The sequence below is a fragment of the Mya arenaria genome, chromosome 10 (assembly GCF_026914265.1).
Source record: "Mya arenaria isolate MELC-2E11 chromosome 10, ASM2691426v1".
NCBI lineage: Eukaryota > Metazoa > Mollusca > Bivalvia > Myida > Myidae > Mya > Mya arenaria.
Genome location: NC_069131.1, coordinates 71,783,422 through 71,811,005, shown reverse-complemented (window position 1 = coordinate 71,811,005; position 27,584 = coordinate 71,783,422). Strand labels below are relative to the sequence as shown.

The following is a 27,584-nucleotide window of genomic DNA, read 5'->3' as shown; positions in this document are numbered from 1 at the left end:
ATGAGATATTCTTAGACATGATATACATGTATGCCATATCCAGGGGTGAATGTGAAGAGCTACATTAGATTAAGTAGAAGTGATGGAACTTTTTCGCGTTCTCTCCTCAATATGCTTTTTAAGAATGAATAAATTTAATAGAATAAATTAATCCATAAAATCAATCGACCTTTGTACCTATCCTTTTCAATATGGTTGATACGTGTGTGGCACCTTGTAAATGGCAACCAATATAACATTATATGAGTCAAACTGGCCATTTTCAGAAAACGTTGCTTAGCGTGTTTTTGATTGTTGTTGTATTTTTAAAACCAATAATGTAACTTTTACTGAAATGTACTAATTGAACTATAAACCAGTATCCACTTTCGTCCGTTGCAGACAATTATTTGAGACATCTCTAGGACAGAATGTTATTTTGGATAGTTGGATTGCTCTGCTTGGTACGATCATGTATGTCAGGTATGTATAAACTGTAAATATATCGAATGCGCCCTTCTTAATTCAATCTAAATAAGCATGAAATACAATTAGTGCGAAATATAACTATTGTTAAAATAAATTTGTTTCATGACAGTCGTTATAGTTGGGTTGGACTGTAGTCAAAGTTGTGTTTGCTGTGTGGGAGGAAAGGCAAAGTGTCGAGATGGGGATAATTATTGTTTGGATGGCTGCATTGACGGCATAGCGGGCTTTAGATGCCACAATCAATGTCGCGGAAATTGTAGTAAATGTACTCAAGAACTTGGCACTCCCTGTCAAACTTGCAAGGATACGTTTTATGATACAACCAATGAGTGTGATAAGAGCTGTTCAGTTGGGTGTTGGAACGGGACATGTAAAAATAACGGAACTTGTAGTACATGTACAGCAAATTTCGAAGGAACAAAATGTGATATTTGTATACAAGGAAAATATGGTTCAAACTGTGCACTATATTGCGCTAATCAGAATTGCCGTTGTTCGAATGGAACTGATTGTACTTCTTGTAAAGTGGGGTTCTATAGCAAACATACCTTCTGTCAAACATCTTGTTCTCCGGGATGTCGGGATGGCGTTTGTAATGACGACGGTAGTTGCAGTTGTCAAGAAAGATTTTCGGGAAATAGATGTAGTGAATGTCAGCCAGGATATTATGGGAAAAACTGCAGTACATCCTGTTCCGTAGGATGTGTAAATGGAACCTGTTCAAAAGATGGCACTTGTTCATGTCGCCCTAATTCCACGGGGGCAAAGTGTGATACATGTGTACATGGAAAATATGGTGCCAACTGTGAGTATGTTTGCAGCAGTGGCTGTACAACATTGTCTTGTGATAAAAGAAACGGATCTTGTGGTGATTGCTTTCAATATTTCCAAGGCAATACTTGCGACCAATGCACATCCGGACGTTACGGACCATCATGTAACTTACATTGCTCAGATAAATGCAAAGGAGACACATGCTCACGAATTGAGGGAACATGTACAGAAGGTTGTGTAGATCGATATTCTGGTACCAATTGCACGACACCTTGTGAATCGACATGCGCATCATGTCTACAAGATAATAAACTGTTATGCCTATCATGTTTCGATGGATACTCTGGACCAAGATGCCAATGTCCTCCTCATTGCAACTGTAACAGTGAATCTGATCAATGTATATCATGTACAGAGGGGTACGCTAATCCTGACAAACAATGTAAGTGTCAGTTACAATATTATAGCGGGAACAGCTGCTATGAATGTATTAACAAAACTTATTATGTTGAAAATAATAAGTGCTGTCAATGTCCAAAGAATTGCAAAGATGATATTTGCACGAATGGACCCGAGTGTATTTCAGGTTGCATTGAAGGTTTTTACGGTCTCGATTGTTCTCAAATGTGTTTGTCATTCAATGCCGACTGTTTTAGATGCAATCAGTCTGATGGAAAATGTCTCATTTGTAACGAAGGCCTTTATCTCCATGAAAATGGAAGCTGTGTTAGTTGCAATAAGAACTGTAAAAACGAAAAATGTAATTCTACCACATGTACTTTGGGCTGTACAAAAACATATTGGGGAGATGAATGTGACTTCCATTGTGATTCTAACTGTGAATCATGTCAGCAAAAATCGGGTATCTGTGATTTATGTACAAATCAAACTATGCACGGACCTTTTTGCAACGAATCATGTAGATCGTCATGCTTTGAAAACATGTGCGATAAAAGTAATGGTCATTGTTCTAATGGTTGCTCAGGGGATGTTTTCGGGACTATGTGTGATGTTAAATGCCCTGCAAATTGTGCGAAAAGTGACACAAAGTCGAGCTGTAATCGCGGTGGATACTGCAAATATGGCTGCCTTGATGGCTACGAGGGGGATGACTGCACAGGTAAGGATTATCGTATAAAGTATATAAACAATTTATAATTGAATAATTGCAAAGAGCAAGGCTTCTTTTGGAAATACTGTTTGATCGAAACCTCATTTGTTTCTACACTCTACATAACTTTCAATATTGTAGAAGTATCTGCTACGTCACCAATAGGAGCTATTACAGGAGTAGTTACTATAGTAGTTCTAATTGGCGTCGTTGTTGCAATTTACTGCCTGCGTGGAAGGTAATAACACTTTATATTATAATTATATATATGTATATATTGAGAGAGTTCTTCTCTATATGGAAGAGTTCTTCCCTAGTTGATAAGGAATTGATGTGAAAAAATTATCTGTGACTGTACGAATATGTACGAATATGAATACATAAACATTCATAATAAACGTTTTTTCTATTATCTATGGACAATAAGATCTGATTAAATCAAACAGTTACTAATTAAGACTTTATACTTCTGTTCAACAGATTTGTTCGCTTGCTCTCCTCATCTAAAACAAACGGAAACACAAATACATCGTTCGTACCTGACATTACTGTTGAGAAGAATAACGATTGTAAGCGCACTTAACCTTTATGAAATCCATTGTTTATGGTTAGTGTTTAATGAATGTTTCCTAAATTATGCATCATCATGGAGTGGTGATGCAATGATTTATTTTAGTTTTTCTGGCACACTTTCATGCATTAAAACATACTGATGCAAATCTTATCAAGAGTTCTTTACTATATTATTATAATGTAATTTGACGTCATTAAACTGGATTTTCATCAAAATACAGTGTTAAACGGACCGATCGAGTTTATATATACAAAGAAGGGACACATTTATGTGAGGCATAATATTTTTATTAGTCTCCTGAAATGTGTCGTTAGAGGTAAAAAAATAATCTGCGACTGACTTATAATCATTATGAGTTTTTGCAACCATGATTGATTAAACAACACGATTCCTTGTAAAAAGGAAAATTCAAAGCCAAAGACTACCATTCCAAAATGTGAAGGGCTCAGGGTTAAGGATTATTCAGGTCAGTATTTATGTATCACCACTTTTGGGTAGACCAAGTGTATTGACACTAGTGAACAATTTTGACAACATTTTACCATATCGAAAACATTCGGAGTGTATGTTTCAGTCAAGTTAATTAAAAAGTATGCTATGTTCAAGTAACAGGCCGTTTTTGTGTATGTTGTATCCGCTTGATGGATTTGAAATAATGTTATCACCTTTAACCTGGTAAATCGCAATGCAGAGTGAACCTTGATTCCATTCTGATTAAGGGTTAAGGTTACATTTAGAATAGCTCTTCTATTTTTTCTCTATAGTAGTATACGCATTGTAGCAGTTCAGTTGCTTTAATAGATTGCACTAAGGTAAAGCTCATAGCTTATTTTGTTGAAAACGAAGGAATCATACACCACAACATTTTACGCAAATACGCCCTTTTGTCTCATGCACCTCAGTCTAACTTCTTTAAATTTATACAAAATAGGAGACCACTTGTTTCATATATTGAACGTAATATTAATTGGTTATTTAAATGATTTGCACAGCAAACGAACTTATAGAGTGGAACAATCGAAATTTAACAGAGTCTCAACAACCAAGTGACCGGCAGCCAGCTAGCAAGTCTTCTTCTCTTATTCAGCCAGCAACCTCACACGAAGCAGATCTAGAAACCAGTAAGAATTGTCTGTGTTTCTGAGGGCGTACCAGTTTGCAAAATCAAAGCTTTTTTCTAATATTTAACTTCGAAATGTATTTTATGCCAATCAACTACACGGGTGTCTAGTAACCCTCACCCAACGGCTGATGAAACCCTACTACAAACATACCGTTATTGTCTGAGGTCGATTTTAACATTTGCTCACTAGCTGTTTGTATGGGTAACATATTTACTGTAATTTAAGATAAAAATGCCATTCAAGACGAGGAAAGCACGCCCTATGTACTTTACACGAACTCGGTTGCCCAGCAGAAGCCGAAAGTTGCTGTTGACGCCCTTGTCCAATATGTTGATTCATTATCAAAAGATGATAAAATTATAAAAGCTATGTTTGAGGTAAGTGCTTTCACACTACAGAGAATGAGAGACTAGAGAATTTGATCACGGACTCTGGTTTAAAAATAGGATTGCAAATCTCTTATTATATCCAAAATAAATTGACTCCTGAGTGTGTGTTTTCTCATTTGGAACATGCTTTCGTCGAATGGACAAACACATATTAAACGGGCTTGTGAATTTAGGTTAAAAAATTGTTGATTAAACATCGTCTTCGATGAACTCGATTGATAAGACGTATTCTTCGATTGCAAAAGGCTTACAACAGTGTGAATTTTATGCCTTAAAGTTCCCACCCCACCGGAAATATGATTATGTATATATTGTAATTCTGTAAAGATAAAATTATTATCTCAATGTATTTAATCCAATACTATCGGCAACTTAATTCATAATTTCCATGAATAAAAATATTGATTTATATATATCGTAACTTTTAAACACAATATAAATATAGCTCTGAAAAAAAAAAACATTTTTAAACTAGTTGATATATATATCAACAAGTTTAAAAATGTTTTTTTCAGAGCTCATTTTTGTACATTTGATTAACTTATATGTATGCTCTAATTGTATTTACTAGAAATTTGCGCAAGGACTCATTAAGCCGTATGTTCACTCCCAAAGAAGTGAAAACTTGCCAAGGAACAGATACAAGGGGATTTATCCATGTATGTACAAAATAATCATACACCAAACACTATGATATACGATATAAAAATATTACAAAGTCAGCGAAAGAGAGTCCTTTGGAGGCAATTCCAAAAAAAATCGAATATCATTTTTCCTCCACAGAGTTTATCTACGTTTACAACGTTACAAATCCATGAAATTAGGGTATGCATTGGTATTTCTGATTATTTAATTGTTAATCTGTTTTGAATTTAACATATGCAATCCAACTTATAGTTATGATTTGTTTTGCCACAGATGATGACTGCAGAGTAAAGATTCGAGATGAAGATTCGGATTACATCAATGCAAGCTTTATTGATGCAATGGTTTGCTTGATTTAAGGAATAAAACAAAATGTTCAGGTTGAGAAAATTGCAAATATGTACTGAAGAGAATAGTTTGTAAATTTATAAAAGATATATCGATAGCAAGCGTTGTCGTATTCACTATATTTCTTCCGTTTTTTAAGAATTGAACGATTGTGGTTGTCAAACATTTTTTGTCAAATTTGCGACAAATTATATTTTAAAATTTGAGCCTAAGATCAACTCAATGTACTTCAGGGAGTGGAATGATTCCCGTAAATTAATATAACATGTATCTAATAAGCGAAAATATGTGACAGAGAATGTTTTAAGAAGTATCTAATGAGCTAATATCTGTCATTGATGATATTTATCCATTTCCATCTGCAATGAATTGCGTCAAATTGACCTGTTCATAACAAAGATCATTACTATCGTTAAAAATGGTTTTTGGTACTTATGTACAGTAGTTGGTGGGAATAAATTTCTTCTCAAAGATATATTCATTGGCTGTATGACGTTATTTTCTCTTTCTGCAGGGTTATAAAAAGAGGAAAGAGTACATCGCCACCCTAGGTAAAACAAGCCAATTATCACAATAAAAAACCTCACACACTTTAACAGTGTTATACCAAGTTCTGATTTCAGGGAGGTTTTAGAGTAAGGTTGAATATAAAGCAAACAGTTGTCCGTGTAGTTGTCATTGTATTATAGAGATGAGAAAGTATCTGCCTACTTGTAGTCTGTAAATCTGAGTATAGAGTTATAATAATCTTATCAAATCAAATTTGCTTCGCCCGTTCTTGGACTAAATGTTTTTGTTTGTTTTTATAAAATCCGGGCTCAAATTGTGTTGAGGAAAGTGTAAACTGTTTGAGCTAACACTTTGATATAATGTCTTTTAGGGCCAATGTCACAGCAACTGGGAGACGAATTCGAACCCTTCTGGCTGATGGTGTGGCAACAGAATGTCGAGAAGATTGTCATGGTCACGAACCTTATTGAAAATGCGGTATTATAGTTGCTTCAATAAAATAAGTATACTAGAACATGTATAATATTTCATGAAGATGATATTGTTCAATGCAACACGATGTAAATCAAATACGAAAACATTCATACAAATTAAAGACTTGCATTGATTCACTTTTGTATAATTATAAACATTAATATATCCGGACTATTACACCATTGAACACCATACAAGTATGACTGATTAATTAAACTATATTCAAGCTGAATGTGTTCATTGTATTATAGTCGCCTAAATGCGAACAGTATTGGCCAAACGTTAGTACAAGCAAAATGTATGGAGAGTTCAAAATCACGTGTCATTCGGAGGACATGTATGCGGAGTTTACAAGGAGAGCCCTAACAGTTACAAGGGTATACATATGCATTTTCATTGTTGTTACTATGACATGCCTCTTAGGTTCTTGATATGCAGATCGTTAAGGTCAGCTGTTTATCGTGATACATATAGAGGCCAATTGTTTGTTTCAGTTAACTACTTTACCTTGTGAGCACCAAAAGCTATATTCACTGTTAATGTTCACGAGGTGAAATATATTGCGAACTAACACTAAAATTTATTTTTAATTATATGCCTAAAAAGATTATAAAATGACAGTTTATTGTATGTTATTATATGCGAACGCAACGTCATTTCTGAAATGGTGTCGTTGTGCCACAGCCCTAAAATTTCAAAGCAGTAAAAATATCAAATTGATATTTTCAATGTTTAAACCGTGAAATATGAATTTTATTCACTGATAATCTCTATATACCAACGGAAAGCATATAATAAACCGAAATAATGTTTGACATGAAACCATTGATACAGTGTTACAAAGTATACGGAAGTATAATACATATTTTCACAAATGCATTTCATTTCCTTATAGGTGTTCGCCACTAATGCTCTTTTTATTCTAAAACGCTAGGAAAGACTAAGGAAATTAAGACATGTACAATTCAGTAATATGATATTGTATAATTTCGTTGCTGCATATTGTACGTACACAATGCGAAAACTGAAAATTCAAGAACGATATTTAAGTCAATCATAGAAAATATAAATGATTACGTTTTTATGAATTAATCGTATATTACTAAAACATTGTAGATCTTTCTCATTTAAAATTAAGATTTGTTGCATACTATTATTATTACACTGATCAGTAGAAGTTATAACTTGCTAGAATAAATTGTTTGAATTCTCAAAGTCCTCTGAAGAAAGAACCCTCTACCATCTGCACTTCACATGTTGGCCAGACAAAGGCATTCCTGATGACGTGACAGCACTTATTGAGTTCAGACAAAGAGTACTAAATACTCCTACTACATATATAGGGCCTACTGTGGTCCACTGCAGGTATATTCTTGCGATGCTGTTTTATCTGCCATTCTCAGTAAGTTCGTTAATTGTCCGCATAAAAGTTATGTATTCGATGGTTCTTTTGCCATTTTTCAATTATTGTTATTTAAACAGATGATTGCTTATATGGAGGTTTTTACGAATATTAAACGTTCAAACTTAGATTTCATCAAAATATTTAAAATAAGAGTTATGATAAATATAGATTTGTGACAAATAAGTTCGTGCTTTCAAAGACAAGTAGTGAGTTGCATTGATGCAAATTGCTAATTTTAACTTGAACACCAAGTTTACGATAAACTCGGTACATCCTGCAATCGAACCTTCATTACAGGATGAACTTTTACTGCAATGTACAATGCTATTCCATTATTCAATAATCAGATTTTCAATTTTTCAGATGTATCGTATACTGTCTAATTTAAGTGTCAGACCTTGTATAAAGCAAAATAAACAACCGTTTTAGTTTAGGATAAAGAGAGATATATCCATTTTATCTAATATAATTCTTTGCAGTGCTGGTGTAGGACGGACGGGCACATACATTGCTCTTGACATCCTGACGAAGGAAGGAGAAGCGGAACAAATGGTTGATATCCCTGCATGTGTGGCCAACATGCGACAGAATAGGCCAAACATGATACAGACTTGTGTATAATACATTTGTTTCGCCATAACTATGTTCAAACATATATGCACATGTAAATGATAGCTAGTATTCTTCTTGGCGTTTAAAAGCCGACGAAGATTTTCTTTTTCATATGGTGTGTTTAATTCATTTTCAATTTCTGTCCTGTCATAGATTTTAATGAAATTCAATTAGTGTCCTGGAGTGAATGTTTCCTGCATCAGCAATATAGAAAGGAAGTCATTATATTATTTTTAATCATTTAGTTGTTACGCCTTGGCAAGGGTTATACTATCACATTCATATATTCATGTTTTAGTTTCTGTATTACCAATTGTTTGTAGGAGCAGTATCAATATCTCCAGAAGGCCGTTGTGTATTCCCTGACATTCAATTGTACACCGATCAAGGCTGAACACTTTCAGCAATACATGAAGACAACAAAAAGAACTGACCTAAACAGGCAATTTCAGGTAAGTAAATACAAAATAGAAGCTTTACTTAATCCTTATTCGTCATCGTACAGGGGCGGTGCCAGGAATTGACTTTAGAGTGCGCGTATCTTAGGGACGCAACCTTTTGACATGCACTCCTCCCTAAGAACCGGAAATATATGGCGTAAACTTTTTGCATGTGGGTTTGAGGTTACTTCCTCAAGACCATTGTACCAATTTGTAGTCAAAAATGGTGCATTTTGAACATGATTTATTACTTTTCTTTTCCCATATTGAAATAAAAAGTAAATGAGGACGGTTTGGTGCCCCCCTTAAAACCGCTAGTGTCGTATTTAATCAACGTTTGGAGATAATATAACTCATATAAATATACCATCTTACAACAATTGCTTTTTACATGTTAGATGATATAGATTTTACATTTGAACTACCGTTTATGAATCCAGAAAGTATAATGTTTAACATATCCATAAATCCATTCTTGCTTAACAATGGCGAGTTTAAATACTTTACAGCAACTTCAGCACACCGTTGAACAGCGATCGAAACAGGAAGCTAACGCAGTCAAAAGAAACAAACAGCACTTGGCTAAAAACCGGGCTAATGCAGACATACCGGGTGAATATTTCCTTCTTCCTTTTAGTTCTAAATTGTAAAGACCTAGATTGTTTACATGATAATAGCATAAATAACAAATAAATGCATTGAAATCTGCGTCCGAATGTCGTGACTATTATCTTTAAACGTGAATCTAGACAAACACTATTGCACGCCAACAATGAAGCGCACACATACTTTTGATTCTAGGTGATGATAACCTACCAAGACTCTACCTTGGGTTGGTAACTGGATCGTCTGATTACATCAATGCTGTGTACATACATGTGAGTGAAGATTGTTTATTTTTCAATTGTTTAAACCATATATACATTTCAAACTTTCATTCGTTTGTATATTAACATCACCTATGCAGTCAACGGAAAGTTTCAAGCGTTCAAGCGTTCATGGTCATTTACACTTTATGATGTGTTGATTTTTAACTATATTTCCCGACAATTTTGGCACTTGTATTGCTTTGAAATCAAACATGTCAGAAAAAGGATGCTTTCAGCAGTTATTGGGTTTTTCACTATGTAAATAGTATGATATACTTTTGTCTTACATGCAAAGTGAGGAAAGTAATGTTAATAACGTCCCTTTTACAGAGTTTCAAAGAAAAACGCCGATTTCTGGTGGTACAGACTCCATTGCCAGAAACAGTTACTGACTTTCTGACCCTGGTTGTCCAAGAGAACTGTTCATGTATTGTCAGCTTTGAACCAGATATGGACAAACAACGGGTAAATGATGTGTATGGACGGTTTAGATACTCAGATATCGGTATGATTTAGTCCGCTGCAAGAAGATCGCGTAGTAATTTAATCTAGCAGTTAAACTTAATGACTTAACTCTTTGGAATCTTAATTGTGTTTGCAATAATACACTTCACTGGCAATCAATTTAAACTTAGACAAGCCAAAACACTACATTTAATTGATGATATAATTCAAAATCTTACGAACTACCTATAATGGTTTACCGGCATACATCCGAGGTTGTTTTCGAGGAAAATGGTCGATGAGTTCCGAATGAGTATTTCCTTACTTGAAGCTTTAATATTGATATGAAAAACTACAGAAATAAGCTCAGTAGTCGAAAGTTTAAACATATACCCCGTTTAATGGCACAGGGTAAACGCCAAAAACATAAAACACAAAAACAAGCTATCACAAACCAAAAACATGGAACAACAGCACAAAATTCCACAAACAACACACTACATATAATATATATATATATATATATATATATATATATATATATATATATATATAAATAACTAGGGGTGTTTATCAGATTAACTTTGCAGCCAATCCAAGATGTTGACATTTTCCTTTAAAAGTAAATGATGGTATATGACCTTTTTTAACAGAATGTTGGCATATACTACCCGGCGGAAAATATGCAGGTGTTACAGAAGGGGTCATTTGAAATCAGCTCCTCACGTGAAACAAGAAAACCATATTATGCAATAAAAAGCCTTACGATACGACATAAGAGAGCGACAGGGGTAATATGAGTAACAAAGAAGTATTATTATCATTGTTATATTTTCATCATTAAGTACTAATGTCTATCAAATGTTGGAGAACATGTTTGCTTGCGACAAAAACGTACGAACATTAAATACTATTAAATACTATTTGAAATATGCTCCGTGAGACAACAAATAAGAAAGGTGAATTTTGTATTACGGGCTGCTTTTCCTGTGCTTAAAATTACAGTTAAACGCACATTGAGAAACGCCATATATACCTGCAATATCGAGGATTGAACATAACAATAACTTATTTCATAGAAACTACTTCTTTATATCAGCGCCCTTCTGAGAAAACTCTGTCGCATATGCAGTTCACTGAATGGGATGAAATGAAGAATGTCCCTCGTTCTATTGAGCACTTTCTCACCTTTCTGAATGACGTAGAGGAAAAAGGAAACAAAGATGGGCCGATACTTCTTCATTGTTTGTAAGACTGTAACAGTCTTTTATTACTTGTAAACAAAAGTTGTACTCTACGACGTTTATCAGCTTTACAATCAGGCTAAAAAAACATATAAGTGTATTATTATGAACTCCATATTTATAAATCAAACAACATTTTTTTAACTAAATTGATTTTTTATGTATAATAATTGTTGATCACAGTGATGGGGCAGGTAGAACAGGTCTGTTCTGTGTGGTGTCACTCCTGTTGCAGAAAATGGCCATAGAACACGAAGTTAGTGTTCTCAATGCTGTAAGGAAAGTCAAGGCCATGCGACGCCTGGCAGTTCCAAATTTGGTAAATGTATTTTGTTATGAGAATTTAAGAGAAACGTCCTCGCTTACACGCGTTGTTAAAATCGATATTTTTATGTTCAATGTTGCGCCTTGCAATCATTTAAAACAATACGATCATTTACTTCCGTTAATTTAAATGTGTATCATTAAATATTACTTTATATGTGTACGTATAATACGCTGTATGCTTTAATGAAAGCCGTAGAACAACATGTATTTGTCTGTTTTCAGGACCAATTCATCTTCTGCCATGAGAGCGTCCTCGAATTCTTGCGCGCTTTTGACAAGGATGTGTATGCTAACTTCGCTGGCTCCAACGAATAGAGATCATGACTTATAAAATTAAGTACATCGATTACAAAAAACAGTTAACGAACGTAAATTTTATACAAACAAAAAACGTTATGCATTTGTTTTGTTTAATGTTTCATCTTCTTACTTATATGAAGCCGCTCATGTGTTTGTAAAGTGCACGTTTTTGTATAACGAAATGCTAATGCTTTTTAGCGGATTTTAAGATTAAGACAAGCTTTTACAACACTTTTACGCCGCTTAAACTGTGATCATTTGTGTTTATACATTCAGTGATGTATTTGACATTTTGCTGTACATATACTATAATTTCATGTTCATATGCTTAAGCAATGTACAACTTTCTATGCTGTGTGTATTGTTTGAGTACCAAACAGAAGTACACTCAAAACATAATTAAGGGAAACCTATTAAACTGTTGACATATTTTTAAGAAGAACTGTCTTCTTATTTGAAAGATTATTAACATAAGTGTCGAGAAAACTATTAGTCTATAAGAGTTTTCCTGAAGCAATGTGTGAAAGTCATTTTAAACTAACTCTGAATGTTATTAAAACAGTTGTTAAACTTATTTGATATTTCTTAATTGTTTTGGGTAAAATTGATTTAATGATCAATGGGTCACAATACAGATAAAACAGACAGCATTCTTACGGCTTCCAAAAAGGCTGCAGGATACAACAACCACTCTGGCAAACCCTCTGGTAATTCGGACAATGTTTTACCGATTACCATAACAAATGTGCTAACATTTATTCACTTTGTTACACCATTCTTGCTGATTATAGATACTATTTCTCATAACATAAGGCTAAAATATGTTTCTTTTGTTACTAAAGAGGGACCACTTTTGGAGGTAATGGAATTCATCTCCAATTTCGTTTAGCTAAAAAACGATGCATTTACGATACTTTCTGATCAGTCAACCCATCCTTTGCAAGAGTTAAATGATTGTTACATAAGTTACCGTTTACAAGAGTTTTTATAAATGGGCTTAGGAACATGTATTACACATCAAACTGGCTAGACACCAGATAATACAACTGCAATAAAAAAAATGACAAAAACGTAAATAAAGTTGACATCGTTGTGTACAAGGTATTGAATCTTACTAACTCACGCATCTCATCCGACATTTGCATCTTTCGCAGTTTATGCGAATTTTACCAATTTGAAATTTAATAGGGATATCTACTACCTTACAAAAAACAATAATTTTAAAAATAGCGTCGGTAAATTTATCTGTTTTCATTGACATATATGATTTAAACTGGGGAAACGCTTTTGTAAACGGAGAAACACAGATGAGACATCAACATGATTGTTGCGTTTATTATTTTGACCATGTAAAGTGATGTATAATCAGCCTCACTAGCTCGTCTAAAAAGTTCATTTCTAACCCCTAGCAAAAGTACATAGTTAGTGACGGACATTTTACAGCTTACAATGCGAAGGTACAAGGAGATTGATACTTAAAGTAGTGTAATGTAAGTTAACTGTGAAATACGATTTAACTAATTTAACTATTTATTCATTTGGAACAATTAAATATTTGAGGGGATTTTAACAGACATGTTATACTAACAAACGAGAAAGTTAAAAAAGAAGAAAGAGGGTGGTTGGTTTAAATAATATTATTCCCGTGCCAAACCTTCCAACGAGCTTTGTGAAACAACTGGAACTTCAGGGTGGGGTGGGGGTAAGTATTGGTAGTTGAATGTGGCTGTTCACTTGCTATCAAATCGTTTTGACATTGGAATGAAGATGTGACACGCACCGAACAATGTCTTAGTTTGCTTTTTTGTCAAGGAAGTATCACAATACAATACATTTGAATATAAGTCTCCTATGATCAGTAGAATGAGGTCAGATAAGAAGATAATGATAGGTTGACTCCTGACTTCCACAAGAACAGAGGGACGAGGGAACAATATATTCAACAAAAAGGTGTTTGTTCCATGAACTGCATTCGTTCCGTTAGCGATTGTGAAGACCTGTAATCAGCGGTTTACATAAAAATCCCAGATTATTTAGTTTGGGAATACATAAGCTTTTTAAACCAGAAACAGTGGCAATGATTATTACTTCATCCGGGAGGGTATTTCATGCTGAGAATTTTGAATGAATGAATGAATGAACGAACGAACGAACGAACGAACGAACGAACGAACGAACGAACGAACGAACGAACGAACGAACGAACGAATGAATGAATGCATGAATGAATGCATGAATATAAAATATGACGTGTGCGTACGAAGCAATATTAGAGTTCCTAAGTTAACTCGTTGGGGCTTGACCTACTGTTATTGTTAGAGTTATTCAGGAGAGAGACCAATTTTCATTTTTGTACATGAGTAGAAGCTTATGATTGTCTCATCTTGTATCTAAACTCTCCCAACCAGATTCAATGTGAAGCAGTCGCAGTAACAATACGTTCGCATTCGTTTTGAATTTTGGTGCGATTATCTTTTTTCTACTGTGAACAATTATTCAAGATGACATCCGCATTCTCCACGACTGGCCTAATGAAAGATTGATACATAACATCCAAAGACCTCCTTTAAAGTTGATAGCGTAGACGTTTCATGATGTTTACTCTAGACCAAGCTTTTTCTTTAATATAGTTAATGTGAGTATGCCAATTGCCTTCATTAGAAAGAAAAATACCCAGGTGTTTGTGAGATTCAACAAACGGGATATCAGTGTCAAACATGTACACAGGCGGAGAAATGGGTGGTTTCGTTTACGAGATATGGTCATTGATTCAGATTTATTGGAATCGAACTTAACAATCCACTTTTCAGCCCAGATAGATAATTTGTTGAAGTATGTCTGTAATTTGAAAGCTTCAGTCCGGAGGAGTCCACTATAACAAAGGACTTGTATTATCAGCAAATAAGTTGATATTTGAGTATATCTTGTTAACTATATCATTTATGTAAACAAGAAAAAAAAGAAACTAGAATTGAGCCCTGAAGAATAAGTGATTTGGTCAAATTCTAAGGCTGAAGTAGCTTCTAAGTAGTTGGAAACCCAAGACAGTAAGCGACCACACAGGCCTGCATTTTCGTGTTCGTAAAGTACACCGTGATGATTCTGTATTGCATCAATCTTATATATATATATATATATATATATATATATATATATATATATATATATATATATATATATATATATATATACAATGTTTAATCTAGGCTTTTCTGTGTAATATTTTCGAACGATTCCTGCCATAAAGTCAATAAGGATTTATAAACATGCGACTAATATCATGCATTGTTCCTCCACCCTTGCACCAAGCCGCATGTGATTATCCCAAACTATGTCGACCATACATTAAAATACACCATATATCGTTCCTCCTTTCATACTACAGCACCAAGCCTGGTACAATAATCTCAAACTCAAACATACAGCCGATACTTTAGTATTATGTGGCGTAGTGAATGAATCCAACAAACAACATTTTCGTTAGTCAATTTGTGTATTAGTTAAGGCGTAAAAAGGTGTAACGTTTAAGCCGCCTATGATCCATTTTGAAAAAGGGATAATCCGTGAATAAGCACTTTCAGTACATGACTTCTTATCGGCTGAGCTATAAATAACTAATTTGTTAATCAAGATACTTTACAATGTAGATTTCAAAGATCAGAGTCAGATCTTACCGTAAGTATATAAATTAATTCCCTGCAAACCACGGTTATAAATTCGGTGTATTTTATCATTCACAAGGGAAAAGTAAGATCAATAGCTTTTTGTGTCATTGCCAGTTATTAAGTGCATGGATACAATACGACTGATCATGTAAACATGTTAGAATTCTTACCATTCACCACCGTTTAAGGCTCGCATGGGAAGATTACTCAATTGTTGGAAACTAAGAATTCTTCCCATTCACCACTCTTTAAGGTTCGAATAGGAAGAGTACTCAATTAAGGGAAACTAAGAATTCTTATCTTTTACTTCTGTTTAAGGTTCGCATGGTTCGAGTACTCAATTATGGGAAACTAAGAATTCTTCCCTTTAAACTCTGTTTAAGGTCCGCGTGGTTCGAGTACTCAATGGTAGTAAACTAAGAATTCTTTCCAGTCACCACTGCTTTAGGCTCGCATGTACGACTACTCAATTATGGGAAACTAAGAATTTTTACCATTCACCACTGCTTAAGGCTCGCATGTAGGATTACTCAATATTGGGAAACTAAAAATTATTACCTTTAACTTCTGTTAAGGTTCGCATGGTTCGAGTACTCAATTAGGGGAAATTAAGAATTCTTACATTTCACTTCTGTTTAAAGTTCGCATGTACAAATACTCAATAATGGAAAACAAAGAATTCTTACCATTCACCACTGTTGAAGGTTCGCATGGTTCGAGTACTCAATTATGGAATGAAAACTAAGAATTCTTACCATTCACTTCTGCTTAAGGCTCGCATGACAAGAACAACCTATTATGTAAACCATTCACCACTCGTTTAAGCCCGTAAGGGAAGAGCATAAAGCTATGGGAAGTTAATAAGTCCAACCCTGTTAAAATCTTCACATGGCATGAGCATACAATCATGGGAATCTCAGAATTCTTACCCTTTTCAACTCGTTCAGGCTCACGTTATATGTTGATGCTTTGGACATATTCATAGCAGCTACATATTTGAAACATGAACCTAACAGCAATGGCATGAATGACGCAGTAGTCGTAGTGCAGTGCATACTTTCGGGACATGTTTAGATACTTCTTGCAATAAAGTGCACTCGAATGGAAAATAAACCATATAGGAGGCGTATAACTTTGAATGTACCTGTTTTCTATAAATTAAATTCAAAAAGTAACAATACGTATATATTAATACTGAATCATCAAAAAACATACAATATGCAACCATTGTCGGCTTAAAATAACAAGACATGTAGGTGTACGGTACAACAGTGGATGTACATGTACTTTGCGATAAAAAATGTGAGTTATAATCGAAGAAGGTTTTTTTGTATAACATGCTGATTAACAAATTCCATCCCTGCTTTCCTTTTAGTTTTCCTTTATTAAGTAAGTACAGTTGAATCCCTGAATTCATCAAGTACGGATTGATGTTAATTGAAGTTCATAAGATAATACATACGAAACTTTGATAACCGACACAGGACCTAAAATCAGTAAAATAATCAACTAGGTTTATGGTCAATGCTTTATTCTAGCACTTGAAGTGTATTTAAAGGAGATTCACATCTTGCATTACCTAAATAGGGCTTAAATAGTGAACATACAAAATAAATACTAATTTTGATCAAACGGAATAATAATGTCAGCTGGGCTTCATTGGAAGTTACTGTCAGAACGTAAGAAAACGACAGAAAATGTGCTTAACCAGAAAGCTGCAGTAATTGTTGGGATAGACTTCGGGACCACATACAGTGAATATGCTTTCATGTTCACCTGTATTACGACCTAATTTTACACAGCCATGGGTGACGAAAGGAGACCCACCTGTGTGCTCCTTACCCCAGATAAAACATTCAACGCCTTTGGTAAACAGGCTTTAGATGTATGCAGAGTTAGAACCAGAGGAACATCAGTCACACTATTTTTTCCACCACTTCAAAATGAAATTGTATGAGAGTAAGAAACTCACAAGAGAAACGTTCATCCGTGATCAGACCGGAAAAGATATGAAAGCTGTGGATGTTTACAGCATTGTTTTGCAATACTTTAATAGAGCAGCTATGCAACAAGTTGGACAGGTAAAAAATGATCAACCCGTCCAGGGGTTTTCTTCAAAACACATTCTATGGATGCTATCAATGCCGGCCATTTGGACAGACTATGCCAGGCAGTTCATGCGGGAGGCTGCCACAAACGCAGAACTTGAAAATGTCAAACTAGTTTTGGAATCGGAGGCTGGTGATGTATTTGCCATCGACAAACAACTTAACATGAGACAGGACATGTTCGCAGGCAAGTTTCCAGTTGGACACAAGTACATCTTGGCTGACCTTGGTGGAGGAACAGTTGACATATGTGTTCATGAAGTCGTTGAAGGTAGAAATCTCTGCGAACTCTACAGAGCAACGGGCGACTGTGCTGAGGGCTCAAGAGTCAACCATGCGTTTGAACAGTTCTTTGTGAGATTTGTTTGGGGCTCCAGCACTAGAAAATTTCAGAAGGAAATGTACTCATTCGTATCAGAAATTTATCCAGAATATTGAAAGAAAAAAGTGCATGTTTTCACAAAACACAGAAAAGGTTACTTTAATATTGGATTCCGACTATTTGACATTAGTAGAAAATGATAATGGCGAAACGATAGAGGACATGATATCAGGCTCAAGGTATAGAGATCGTGTTCACTACAAGAAAGCAGGACGCCGTCTTATTGAAAAAAAATGATGTCGTGAAAGTATTTTTTGACAGCTCTGTGGACGTTATCATTGCAAACCTGAAAGAGATCCTGTCTGCGTGTCACGAGGACATTATTACCAGTCTACTGCTAGTTGGAGGCTACTCTGAGTCACCGTATGTAATAGAAAGAATACAACGAGACTTTTGTCAACTTCATACTGTGATAGTAAAAAATGGGAGACTGGCCGTGATGAAAGGGGCTGTAATGATGGGACTGAAGTCAAGAGAAGGGCAAGATTCACATACGGGTTTTGGAAAAATGAGATTTTTATAGAAGGGGAGCACCGGGAACAGTTTAAATACAATTTCAATGGAAAGACCTGGTGTATCGGTGTGTTTGACAAGGTGAGAGGGAAGGGCCAACTTCTGCAACATAAGCAAGAGTTTTCCAGGAATTTCTGTAACGTTTTTAAACGACCAGATAGAAAACAGCAAGTTCAGTTGAGAAATTGATTGTTGGTGAGACTGAGTTCACCATGAAAGTGCTTATTGAGGAAACTGGTGAGGAATTTGAAGCAAACATTGACATTTTGTGAATAATGATGTCAGGGATAACGTATTATGTAAATTATGTGTTTCTGTTTTATAATGAGGTGTTAATGTTTTAATCTTAACATATACTGTTTTTTGTAGACAGTGTGGTGGGCTTTGATAAGATTCACTTTTTGCGAGTTTACTTCAATTAGGATTAATGGGATAAGAGTGAGGTTGTGCACGCAAACTGGTTAAACCTCCAGTAAATTTCCATTTTACTGACCGTTCCAAGGCGGTACCTAACGATTTTATATAGTATATATGCAATGTGTTGTTTGTGAAGTTTTGTGCTGTTGTTCCGTGTTTCTTGTTTGTGATTTGTTTTGTGGTCTATGTCTTTTGCGTTTACCCTGTGCCATTAAACATTTGGCTACTGAGCTTGTTTCTGTAGCTTTTCATATATGTTTTGTTGTTGTTTAGACTGCTCATGAACATTAGAGTTTCAGTTTTCAGGAACACATACAATATGAAAATAGAGTAAGATACATGTAATACTAATTACAGTTGTAACACAGATCAAATAAAAATTGTTTAACCAGGCTGTTAGTAGGCTGTAAGTTTCTTAGAACAGATTAAATAAAATGGAAATAAATACTGTTTGTATACCATTTTGTACATGCCAGTCGGATTTTGCAATTGACATTTATTAATTTTGTTACACCATTCTCGCTAAAATAGATTTAAAACCGATATTGTTTCTGATAGTATAGGGTAATATTATGTTTATTTCGTTTCTAAAGAGTGGACACCTTCGGAGGTAAAGGAATTCATTAACAATTTTGTTTGGATTACAAACGTTTCATTTACGATCGTTTTTTTTATTAGTCCACCGACCGTTTCAAGAGGTAAACGATTGCTGTGTACTTGAGTCTGGGAATATATACTTCACATTAAGAAGAAGATGAGAAATGGACATTCAAATTATTGATCTATTTTTGTCGATCATATACATTTATATTTATTGTAAGAATATATGGAATTGCATTTTTTTCTATGAGAAATGCTAAAGTTGATTTCAAACTACTAGTATTCGTATTTCCCACATAACCATAAGTTTCTGAACGCCTGTAAAATCGCATACCGAAATATTCAAATCGCGTTTCTAATGATTTTCAAAATCATAGTCTTTAAATGCAAGATTTGAGCAGATGTCAACATTTCTTGAAGGTTGCAAGGTGTTCATAACCTAATTTGTCGTACTGGAATATTTTTTTTCTGAAAAACTACATTTTTGTGTGAACGAGTCTCTTTAAATAGAGAACATTTGCAGAGGCTTCAAATTTTGAGATCGGACATAGGATCAATAGAACAATGGATGTGCTTAATAGGACACTTAAAAAACAGGAAGGAAAATAGGCATCTTTAATTTTCTATTCAAGTATAAAAAACTAGGTGTGTTTATCAAGGATTGTTAGGTACCACCTTGGAACGGTCAATAAATGTAAATTTACTGGGGATTTAAACACAACCCTCACTCTTATCCCAACAATCCTAAATATAAAAAACGTGAAAGGTAAATCTTATCAAAGTATACATTAACTTGAGGAAACTTAATATTAAAACAAATAATAATAAACTTATAGGTAAACCCTAAGTACTTTAATATATTTGATAGTTTATCAAAGTCTCATCAATACAACATATATACATCACATAATAAATACACCTTAAAACATGCATTGCCACTCAGTGTATGAGTTATAAGAGACTATAGCACACACAAAAATAATAACATACACTACTTATATAACATCTAAAATCGCTATATATACACAACACAAAGTATTGCACACATCTTGGAAGGCATATATCTATTTACGAAAGTAACACACTAGAAACCAATGCTAATCTTGTTTAAAAACTTAGTTAAATCAGACAAAATAAAATACTGAAAACATGAACGCGCACAATCGTGCATACTTAATAGTAATTTAAGTTTTTTAAAAAACAACAACATTTCTTACACAAATAAAACATCCTATAAATAAGTTGCAGGTTTTGGCACTTAGTCTTGACAACATGTTATTTTATAAAATATAAGACAACTTATCTATATCGGACATGTTTTGAAATAATGGATTTATTGTGTTCGCCTTTTCTAACAATGGCATTCGTATATTATTATACAACTTACAATAGAATAACACATGGATTTCTGATTTAACAGAGTTGCAAAATGGGCAAAGACAATCATTTAGGGCAAGTTTTTCATATCGGCCCGTTTCCTCTCGAATATGGGCTACCGCGCATCTAAATTTACTGAACGCTGCCCTATGTTTTGGCGGCATAATCAATTTACAATAGTTTTCAACATATTAGTTAATTTTATACTTGCAATAGTTTCTTAACTTATTTCCACCTTTTCCACGTATACCTTTTGGTCTATTTATAGATTCGTGCCACTCATTGACATACGCTGTCATCATTTTGTCATATAAGTGGCTAGCAACGGTGGAATTTGGTACATTGTCATTCATATGAGTATATATATCTAAGTCAAGGCTTACCATTTTCTCATTTACATAATAAAACAAAGATTTGTATGTATTACATGCCTGCCGTTTGCCCAAAGTGTTATTCGTTTATTAATACGAGACACAGGTGTATTACACAACCTAGACCAATGTCCGAATATAGACTTCCACTAACGGATAATTGGTGGTATCAATGCTATTTCGCCTGAAGCAGCATCATTTGGTGTATATTTCCCAACGCCGAAAAAGAAACGCATGACTATTATGCACGGCGTTGATGCAGGAAAACGAGTTTACACCCCATATAGATGCACCGTAACTTATAATCGGTCAAACAATAGAGTCATTTTATTTAATGTATGCGTCATACGGCATACCACCAACGGTTTTTACATTTAGCAAAAAGAAGCCCGAGCGCTAGGCTAGCACTCTGAGCAAGGGCTTTAGCAGTCACATTATAATAAAAAAAATCATTGATAACAATGCCAAGGTAAGTATACTTATCAACTGCATATAAACTGTCATTGCCACACATAAAGTTGAAATGTGTACATATTTAGGTCGAACGTGAACTATATTTCTCCTTGTTGTATTGATAGACATGTAATTAATATTACACCAAGCAGCTAAACCATTCAAAAGTACTTGTAAATCAGCTTTGCTTGACGCCAGTAGAACAATGTTATCTGTATATAATAAAACACACTTTTAGAGTACTTTACTAGGTCATCTTAAAAAAGAGTAAACTATAATGGCGACAGGATGCAACCTTGCCGTAGGCAACTAGAAACATTAAACCAGTTTGTACAAAGAGAGTTAACACATACACAGGAACTGGTGGAGGAATAGAGCGACATAACAGCCTTAAGCATTTTACCAGATAAACCCAGTCCAAATAACCTTGTCCACAATTTATCCCTATTCATGAAATCATAAGCTTTTTTAAAATTGACAAAAGCTGTAAATATCGACAAGAGATTTGGTCTATTGTACTTCTGTTTTTGCGAAAACCGCCTTGTTCGTCCTCTAATAACATTTGATTTTCAACCCAATAACCAAGCAAATCATTTAACACAGTACAATAAATTTTATACATTGCGAAAAACTACAGAAACGAGCTCAGTAGCAAATAGTTTAAACAAAAACCCCGTTTAACGGCACTGGGCAACCGCCAAAGACATAGAACATAAAAACAAAAAATCACAAACAATAAACATGGAAGAACAGCACAAAACTCCACAAACAGCACAGTGCATACATACTATATATAAAAAAAACAAGTGCCGTCGTAAGACAGCGCGCTCGACTACGCCGCTTTGACTTAGAATACAATAACGATGTAATAATACCAAGTTTGGTCTCTTTATGTCAAACCTAACTAAAATTATTCGATAAATAATGTGACTTTGATGCTGCCCTCCCACCAGCCCGCCCAAACAATGACGCAAGTCATTCAAATAACTTGATTTCCCATTATGAAAATTTGGTTAGAAATATACAAATATGCCTTTCAAAGGAAATTAAAAAACAAAAAATCAAGGGCCATAATTTGTATTTAGGCTTAAAACGGAGTTATGTTTCTTGTTGTAAGATGGTCGTAAATAATTTTAAATTTTATTAAGTGCATTTAATGAACGGTATAGAAGTTTTTTTATTAAAATCCCAACTTCCCTTTAACTTTTACTTGCCTAAAACTTTAACCTAAGTCAATCAGGGGCCATAACTTGTATTAAGGATATGGAGTTATGTAACCTCATTGTGTGATGGTTCTGAACAATTGTGTGAAGTATTAAGTCAATTGAATGAAGGGTATAGAAGTTATTAAACAATATCCCAACCTGCCCTAAAACTTTAACCTAAGTTTCATAGTCAATCAGGGGCCATAATTTGTATAAAAGATAATATGGAGTTATCTAACCTCATTATGTGATGGCTCTGAACATCTGTGTAAAGTATTAAGTCAATTGAATGAATGGTATTGGAGTTTTAAGTGAAAATCCCAAGTTGCCCTAAAACTTTAACCTGCCCTAAAACTTTAACCTCAGTCAATCAGGGGCCATAACATGTATTTAGGATAATATGGAGTTATGTAACCTCATTGTGTGAAGGTTCTGAACAACTGTGTGAAGTATTAAGTCAATTGAACAAAGGATATAGAAGTTAATTATAAATATTCCAACTTGCCCTAAAACTTCAACCTAAGTTCCATAGTCAATCAGGGGCCATAATCTGTGTAAAGAATAATATGGAGTTATCTAACCTCATCATGTTATGGCCCTGAACAACTGCGTGAAGTATTAAGTAATTGAATGTAGGGTATTAGACTTATAAGTGAAAATCCCAACTTGCCCTAAAACTTTAACCGGACGCCGACGCCACCGCCGACGCTGGGGCGAGTTGTATAGCCCACCTATTCTTCGAATAGTCGAGCTAACTAGGTATGTTTATCAAGAATGGTTAGATATCGCCTTTGAACGGTCAGTAAAATTTAAATTGACTGGGGGTTTAAACAAATTTAAGTGCACAAACCTCACTCTTATCCCAACAATCCTAAATAAAGAAAAAAAACGCAAAAGGTAAATCTTATCAAAGTATGAATTAATCTGAGGAAACTTAACAATAAATCAAATAATAATTAACTTATAGGTAAACCCCAAATAATTAGAGATCCCAACTCTATCTGCAGACGAAGGAATACAATTCAGAGCACCTAATGCAAAAACTTTTCAAAGATACGATGCAGTCATTGTTTGAAACTATGAGCTTCACACACAATCTCCCTTATAAAATAAAAGGTTTAAAACTGTGTGATCATAAAGTTTCATAATAAAAAGCATCATTGTACTAAAACTGGGAACAAATAAAGAAAACATTATTAAAAATAAAAGCGATATATATTAGCTAATCTTTTCTTTCAAATGATTACCTATGTAAAATATTTGAAGAAAATGACATCACATGCCAAAACAAGACTACAACACATATTACAGGCATGTCTCGTTCAGAGCCTGTTTATGAGGTTCAGGCTGCCGTAATCGTTGAGATAGATTTAGAGACTACACATACAGGATATACCTTCATGTTTACAAGTGGCCAGCCCTACATCTACATAGCCATGGCTAAAAGAGATGGAACCAAACTTCCTCAGCCCAGATAAGACATTCAAAGCTTTTGGTAAACTGGTTCTTGAGAAGTATGCAGAGATAGAACCAGAGGAGCATCAGTCCCACTATTTTTCCATCACTTCTAGATGCAACTGTATTCGAGTGAAAGACTTACAAGAGAAACGACCATTCTTGATCAAACAGGGAAGGACTTGATAGCATTGGATGTTTACGTCATTGTCATAAGAGAAGTGCAACAGATTCGGCAAGTCAAAAATAACCAAACCATTGAGGGGTTTTGACGGCTAATCTTCTCATAAAAGCAATTTGATTGGACAACAGTAATGTCGGATAAATATTGACCAATCAATAAACATTTCTATATACTCTTTATTTTCCTTTTTTTTATTTTCCATGATTACACCATACTTATATCAATACAGTTATATAAAAATATGTAATACAAGAAAATAAATATGTAAGGATGAACATGTCGTGGAGTTATATGCAGTGAGTAAGTAATGTGATACAATAGTGCATACGATATCAAATTTAAAAAAAAACAGGAATAATTTAAAGCAATCGTTATTATTAAGAATATAACAAATATGTTATATTAAAATTTCTATAACCATTTCTTTACTGTTACTCGAAATAAAATATAAGCTATATTACAGGTTTATCATGGGATAATTTCTTCGCATCCTTACATTTAAGTATTTCATAAAACACTTACATACACTTTTTAATATAGATTTGTTACAATATTGATTACATATATATAGTCTCAAAAACGAACTTCAATGATCTATTCAGAAAAACATTATGTTGTTCTGTATCGAAATGGAATTGATACAGTGACTGTTCATGGAAGAAAGAGTGAAAAAGCAGTTTATCGTTTGCTCTTTTATAGAATTTACAATATCCAGATATTATAAAATTGTCGACTAAAAATGTTAAAAAGGAAGTTTTGTGGTATAAAAATTAACACTAAGATGCCAGTTCAGAAACAGTGGCATAACGTAGTTTGCACTTGTTCAGTTGAATTTTTCTTGTCACTTAGACTTTTATAGAGCTAATTTAATTACATGTATTAGTCCACATCAAAAAAATGCATGACGGCATGATTCTGTCGTGAACCGCTGTAAATCTTGAGAAATCCTCATTTGTTTGCATGTTTTGTATAAAACTGTTTGAGTGTGAATTAATAATTCTCTTCCAACAATATTTGCTTGGAATTATTGATTTTCTGACATTACTAATAAGTAGTTGAATACTTCTTTGTTAAGAGAATGAGGCATTACAATCGGGTTGAATCTACCTTTCTGCTTCTACCCTTTTAAACCATATAGGTAAAGTCATTTGTTAAAACTTATTCGCGTTAGATGTTCACTTGGTAAGGAGCATTCCTTTGTAAAAACGTAAGTTTTCACTAATCTATTTCAAACTGCAGTGGAAACCAGCATAGTAGGCTCAGTGCCATATCTGTTCTGGTCCATGTAAGAAGGTGGTATGCAAACTTTTTTAACAATTAGGCAACCTGTAAGTTGTTTTACGTCGCCTGTAGTCTTTTCCATAGACAAGATTGAAAATAATGATGTGCGTTCTCGTCAGTTTCGTTCGTCTATCGTTTTAGAACAATTAATTACACTTTCAAGTATGATCCCTACATGTTTTGATGAGTCAGTGGTGATCATGTATTTGTTGCCGATTTCAGCCTTGATTGTGGAACTGTGTTTGTTTGAACTGAAAACTTTACTTTTGTTTGCATTGAATTCATGAATCCCAATTATATTAGCATAGCTCACCTCACCTCACCTCACCTCACCTCACCTCAAACCCACTCACTCACTCACTCACTCACTCACTCACTCACTCACTCACTCACTCACTCACTCACTCACTCACTCACTCACTCACTCACTCACTCACTCACTCACTCACTCACTCACTCACTCACTCACTCACTCACTCACTCACTCACTCACTCACTCACTCACTCACTCACTCACTCACTCACTCACTCACTCACTCACTCACTCACTCACTCACTCACTCACTCACTCACTCACTCACTCACTCACTCACTCACTCACTCACTCACTCACTCACTCACTCACTCACTCACTCACTCACTCACTCACTCACTCACTCACTCACTCACTCACTCAGTTACTCACTCACTCAGTTACTCACTCACTCACTCACTCACTCACTCACTCACTCACTCACTCACTCACTCACTCACTCACTCACTCACTCACTCACTCACTCACTCACTCACTCACTCACTCACTCACTCACTCACTCACTCACTCACTCACTCAAATCACGTCTTTCTCTGGGTATACATTAACATATTCCTTATGAGCGAACGTCTGTCGTTGAGAATGTTTATCCATTTCCGTCTGCAATGATGTACGTCAAATGAACCCGTTCATAACAAAGATCGTTAACGCGAGTTTTTAGTACTTATGTTAAGTAGTTGATCGAGGTAAATTCCTTCTCAAAGATATATTTTAAGATAAGTTAAGATTACGTTTTCTCTGTCTGTAGTGTTATAAAAAGAGGAAAGAGCACATCGCCACCCTAGGTAAAACAAGCAAAATTTCACAATTACTCCCTCCCCCACATTCTAAAAGTGTTATACCAAGTTATGATTTCAGGGAGGTTTAAGGGCTATGTTAGATATAATGCAAACTGTTGTCTATGTAGTTTTCATTGTATTATTAAGATGAGGAAATATTTGCCCACTTGAAGTCTGATTATCTGACTATACAGTAATAATTATCTTATCAAATCAAATTAGCTTCGCCCGTTCTTGGACTAAATGTTTTTTTTTATGAAATCAGGGTTCAAATTGTGTATATGATAGTGTAAACTGTTCGAACTAACAATTTGACATGCTATCTTTAAGGACCAATGTCACAGCAAGTGGGAGATGAATTCGAACTCTTCTGGTGGATGGTGTGGCAACAGAAGGTCGAGAAGATTGTCATGGCCACGAACC

The 27,584-nt window shown here is 34.6% G+C and overlaps 3 protein-coding genes across 3 annotated transcripts in view; all 3 read left to right on the top strand.

Annotated features, from left to right (window-relative positions):
* LOC128205286 (receptor-type tyrosine-protein phosphatase alpha-like) overlaps positions 1–12,632 on the top strand; it is a 37,374-nt gene extending 24,742 nt beyond the window's left edge. The window contains exons 9-20 of the mRNA XM_052906815.1: positions 6,314–6,420; positions 6,669–6,794; positions 7,634–7,782; positions 8,302–8,437; positions 8,758–8,886; positions 9,384–9,486; positions 9,676–9,752; positions 10,074–10,208; positions 10,841–10,978; positions 11,287–11,435; positions 11,615–11,750; positions 11,981–12,632. Of these exons, the coding sequence (XP_052762775.1) occupies positions 6,314–6,420; positions 6,669–6,794; positions 7,634–7,782; positions 8,302–8,437; positions 8,758–8,886; positions 9,384–9,486; positions 9,676–9,752; positions 10,074–10,208; positions 10,841–10,978; positions 11,287–11,435; positions 11,615–11,750; positions 11,981–12,073 (1,478 nt within the window). The 3' untranslated portion in view covers positions 12,074–12,632. The remainder of the gene's footprint in view (positions 1–6,313; positions 6,421–6,668; positions 6,795–7,633; positions 7,783–8,301; positions 8,438–8,757; positions 8,887–9,383; positions 9,487–9,675; positions 9,753–10,073; positions 10,209–10,840; positions 10,979–11,286; positions 11,436–11,614; positions 11,751–11,980) is intronic.
* On the top strand, positions 1,315–5,494 carry LOC128205287 (uncharacterized). The gene is made up of 7 exons (XM_052906816.1): positions 1,315–2,362; positions 2,495–2,591; positions 2,834–2,922; positions 3,920–4,048; positions 4,277–4,428; positions 5,012–5,099; positions 5,359–5,494. The coding sequence occupies exons 1-7, from the start codon at positions 1,867–1,869 to the stop codon at positions 5,442–5,444; spliced, it is 1,137 nt and encodes a 378-aa protein (XP_052762776.1). The 5' UTR covers positions 1,315–1,866; the 3' UTR covers positions 5,445–5,494.
* Positions 12,633–17,606: 4,974 nt separating the features above from the next.
* On the top strand, positions 17,607–24,627 carry LOC128205002 (heat shock 70 kDa protein 12A-like). Its single transcript, XM_052906398.1, has 4 exons — positions 17,607–18,232; positions 18,475–18,576; positions 19,096–19,103; positions 24,461–24,627. Exons 1-4 carry the CDS (start codon positions 17,607–17,609, stop codon positions 24,625–24,627), a joined length of 903 nt encoding a protein of 300 aa, XP_052762358.1.
* Positions 24,628–27,584: the final 2,957 nt, after the last annotated feature.

Bases quoted from the DNA above. Each gene is read 5' to 3' on its own strand.
- LOC128205287 (XM_052906816.1), top strand. From the start codon at position 1,867: ATGTGTTTGTCATTCAATGCCGACTGTTTTAGATGCAATCAGTCTGAT. The intron at 2,923-3,919 runs GTAAGCGCACTT...TGATTTGCACAG, and splicing joins TGTTGAGAAGAATAACGATT to CAAACGAACTTATAGAGTGG. The intron at 4,429-5,011 runs GTAAGTGCTTTC...TGTATTTACTAG, and splicing joins TTATAAAAGCTATGTTTGAG to AAATTTGCGCAAGGACTCAT.
- LOC128205002 (XM_052906398.1), top strand. From the start codon at position 17,607: ATGTATGCAGAGTTAGAACCAGAGGAACATCAGTCACACTATTTTTTC. The intron at 18,233-18,474 runs GTACTCATTCGT...ATTTTTTGACAG, and splicing joins AGAAAATTTCAGAAGGAAAT to CTCTGTGGACGTTATCATTG.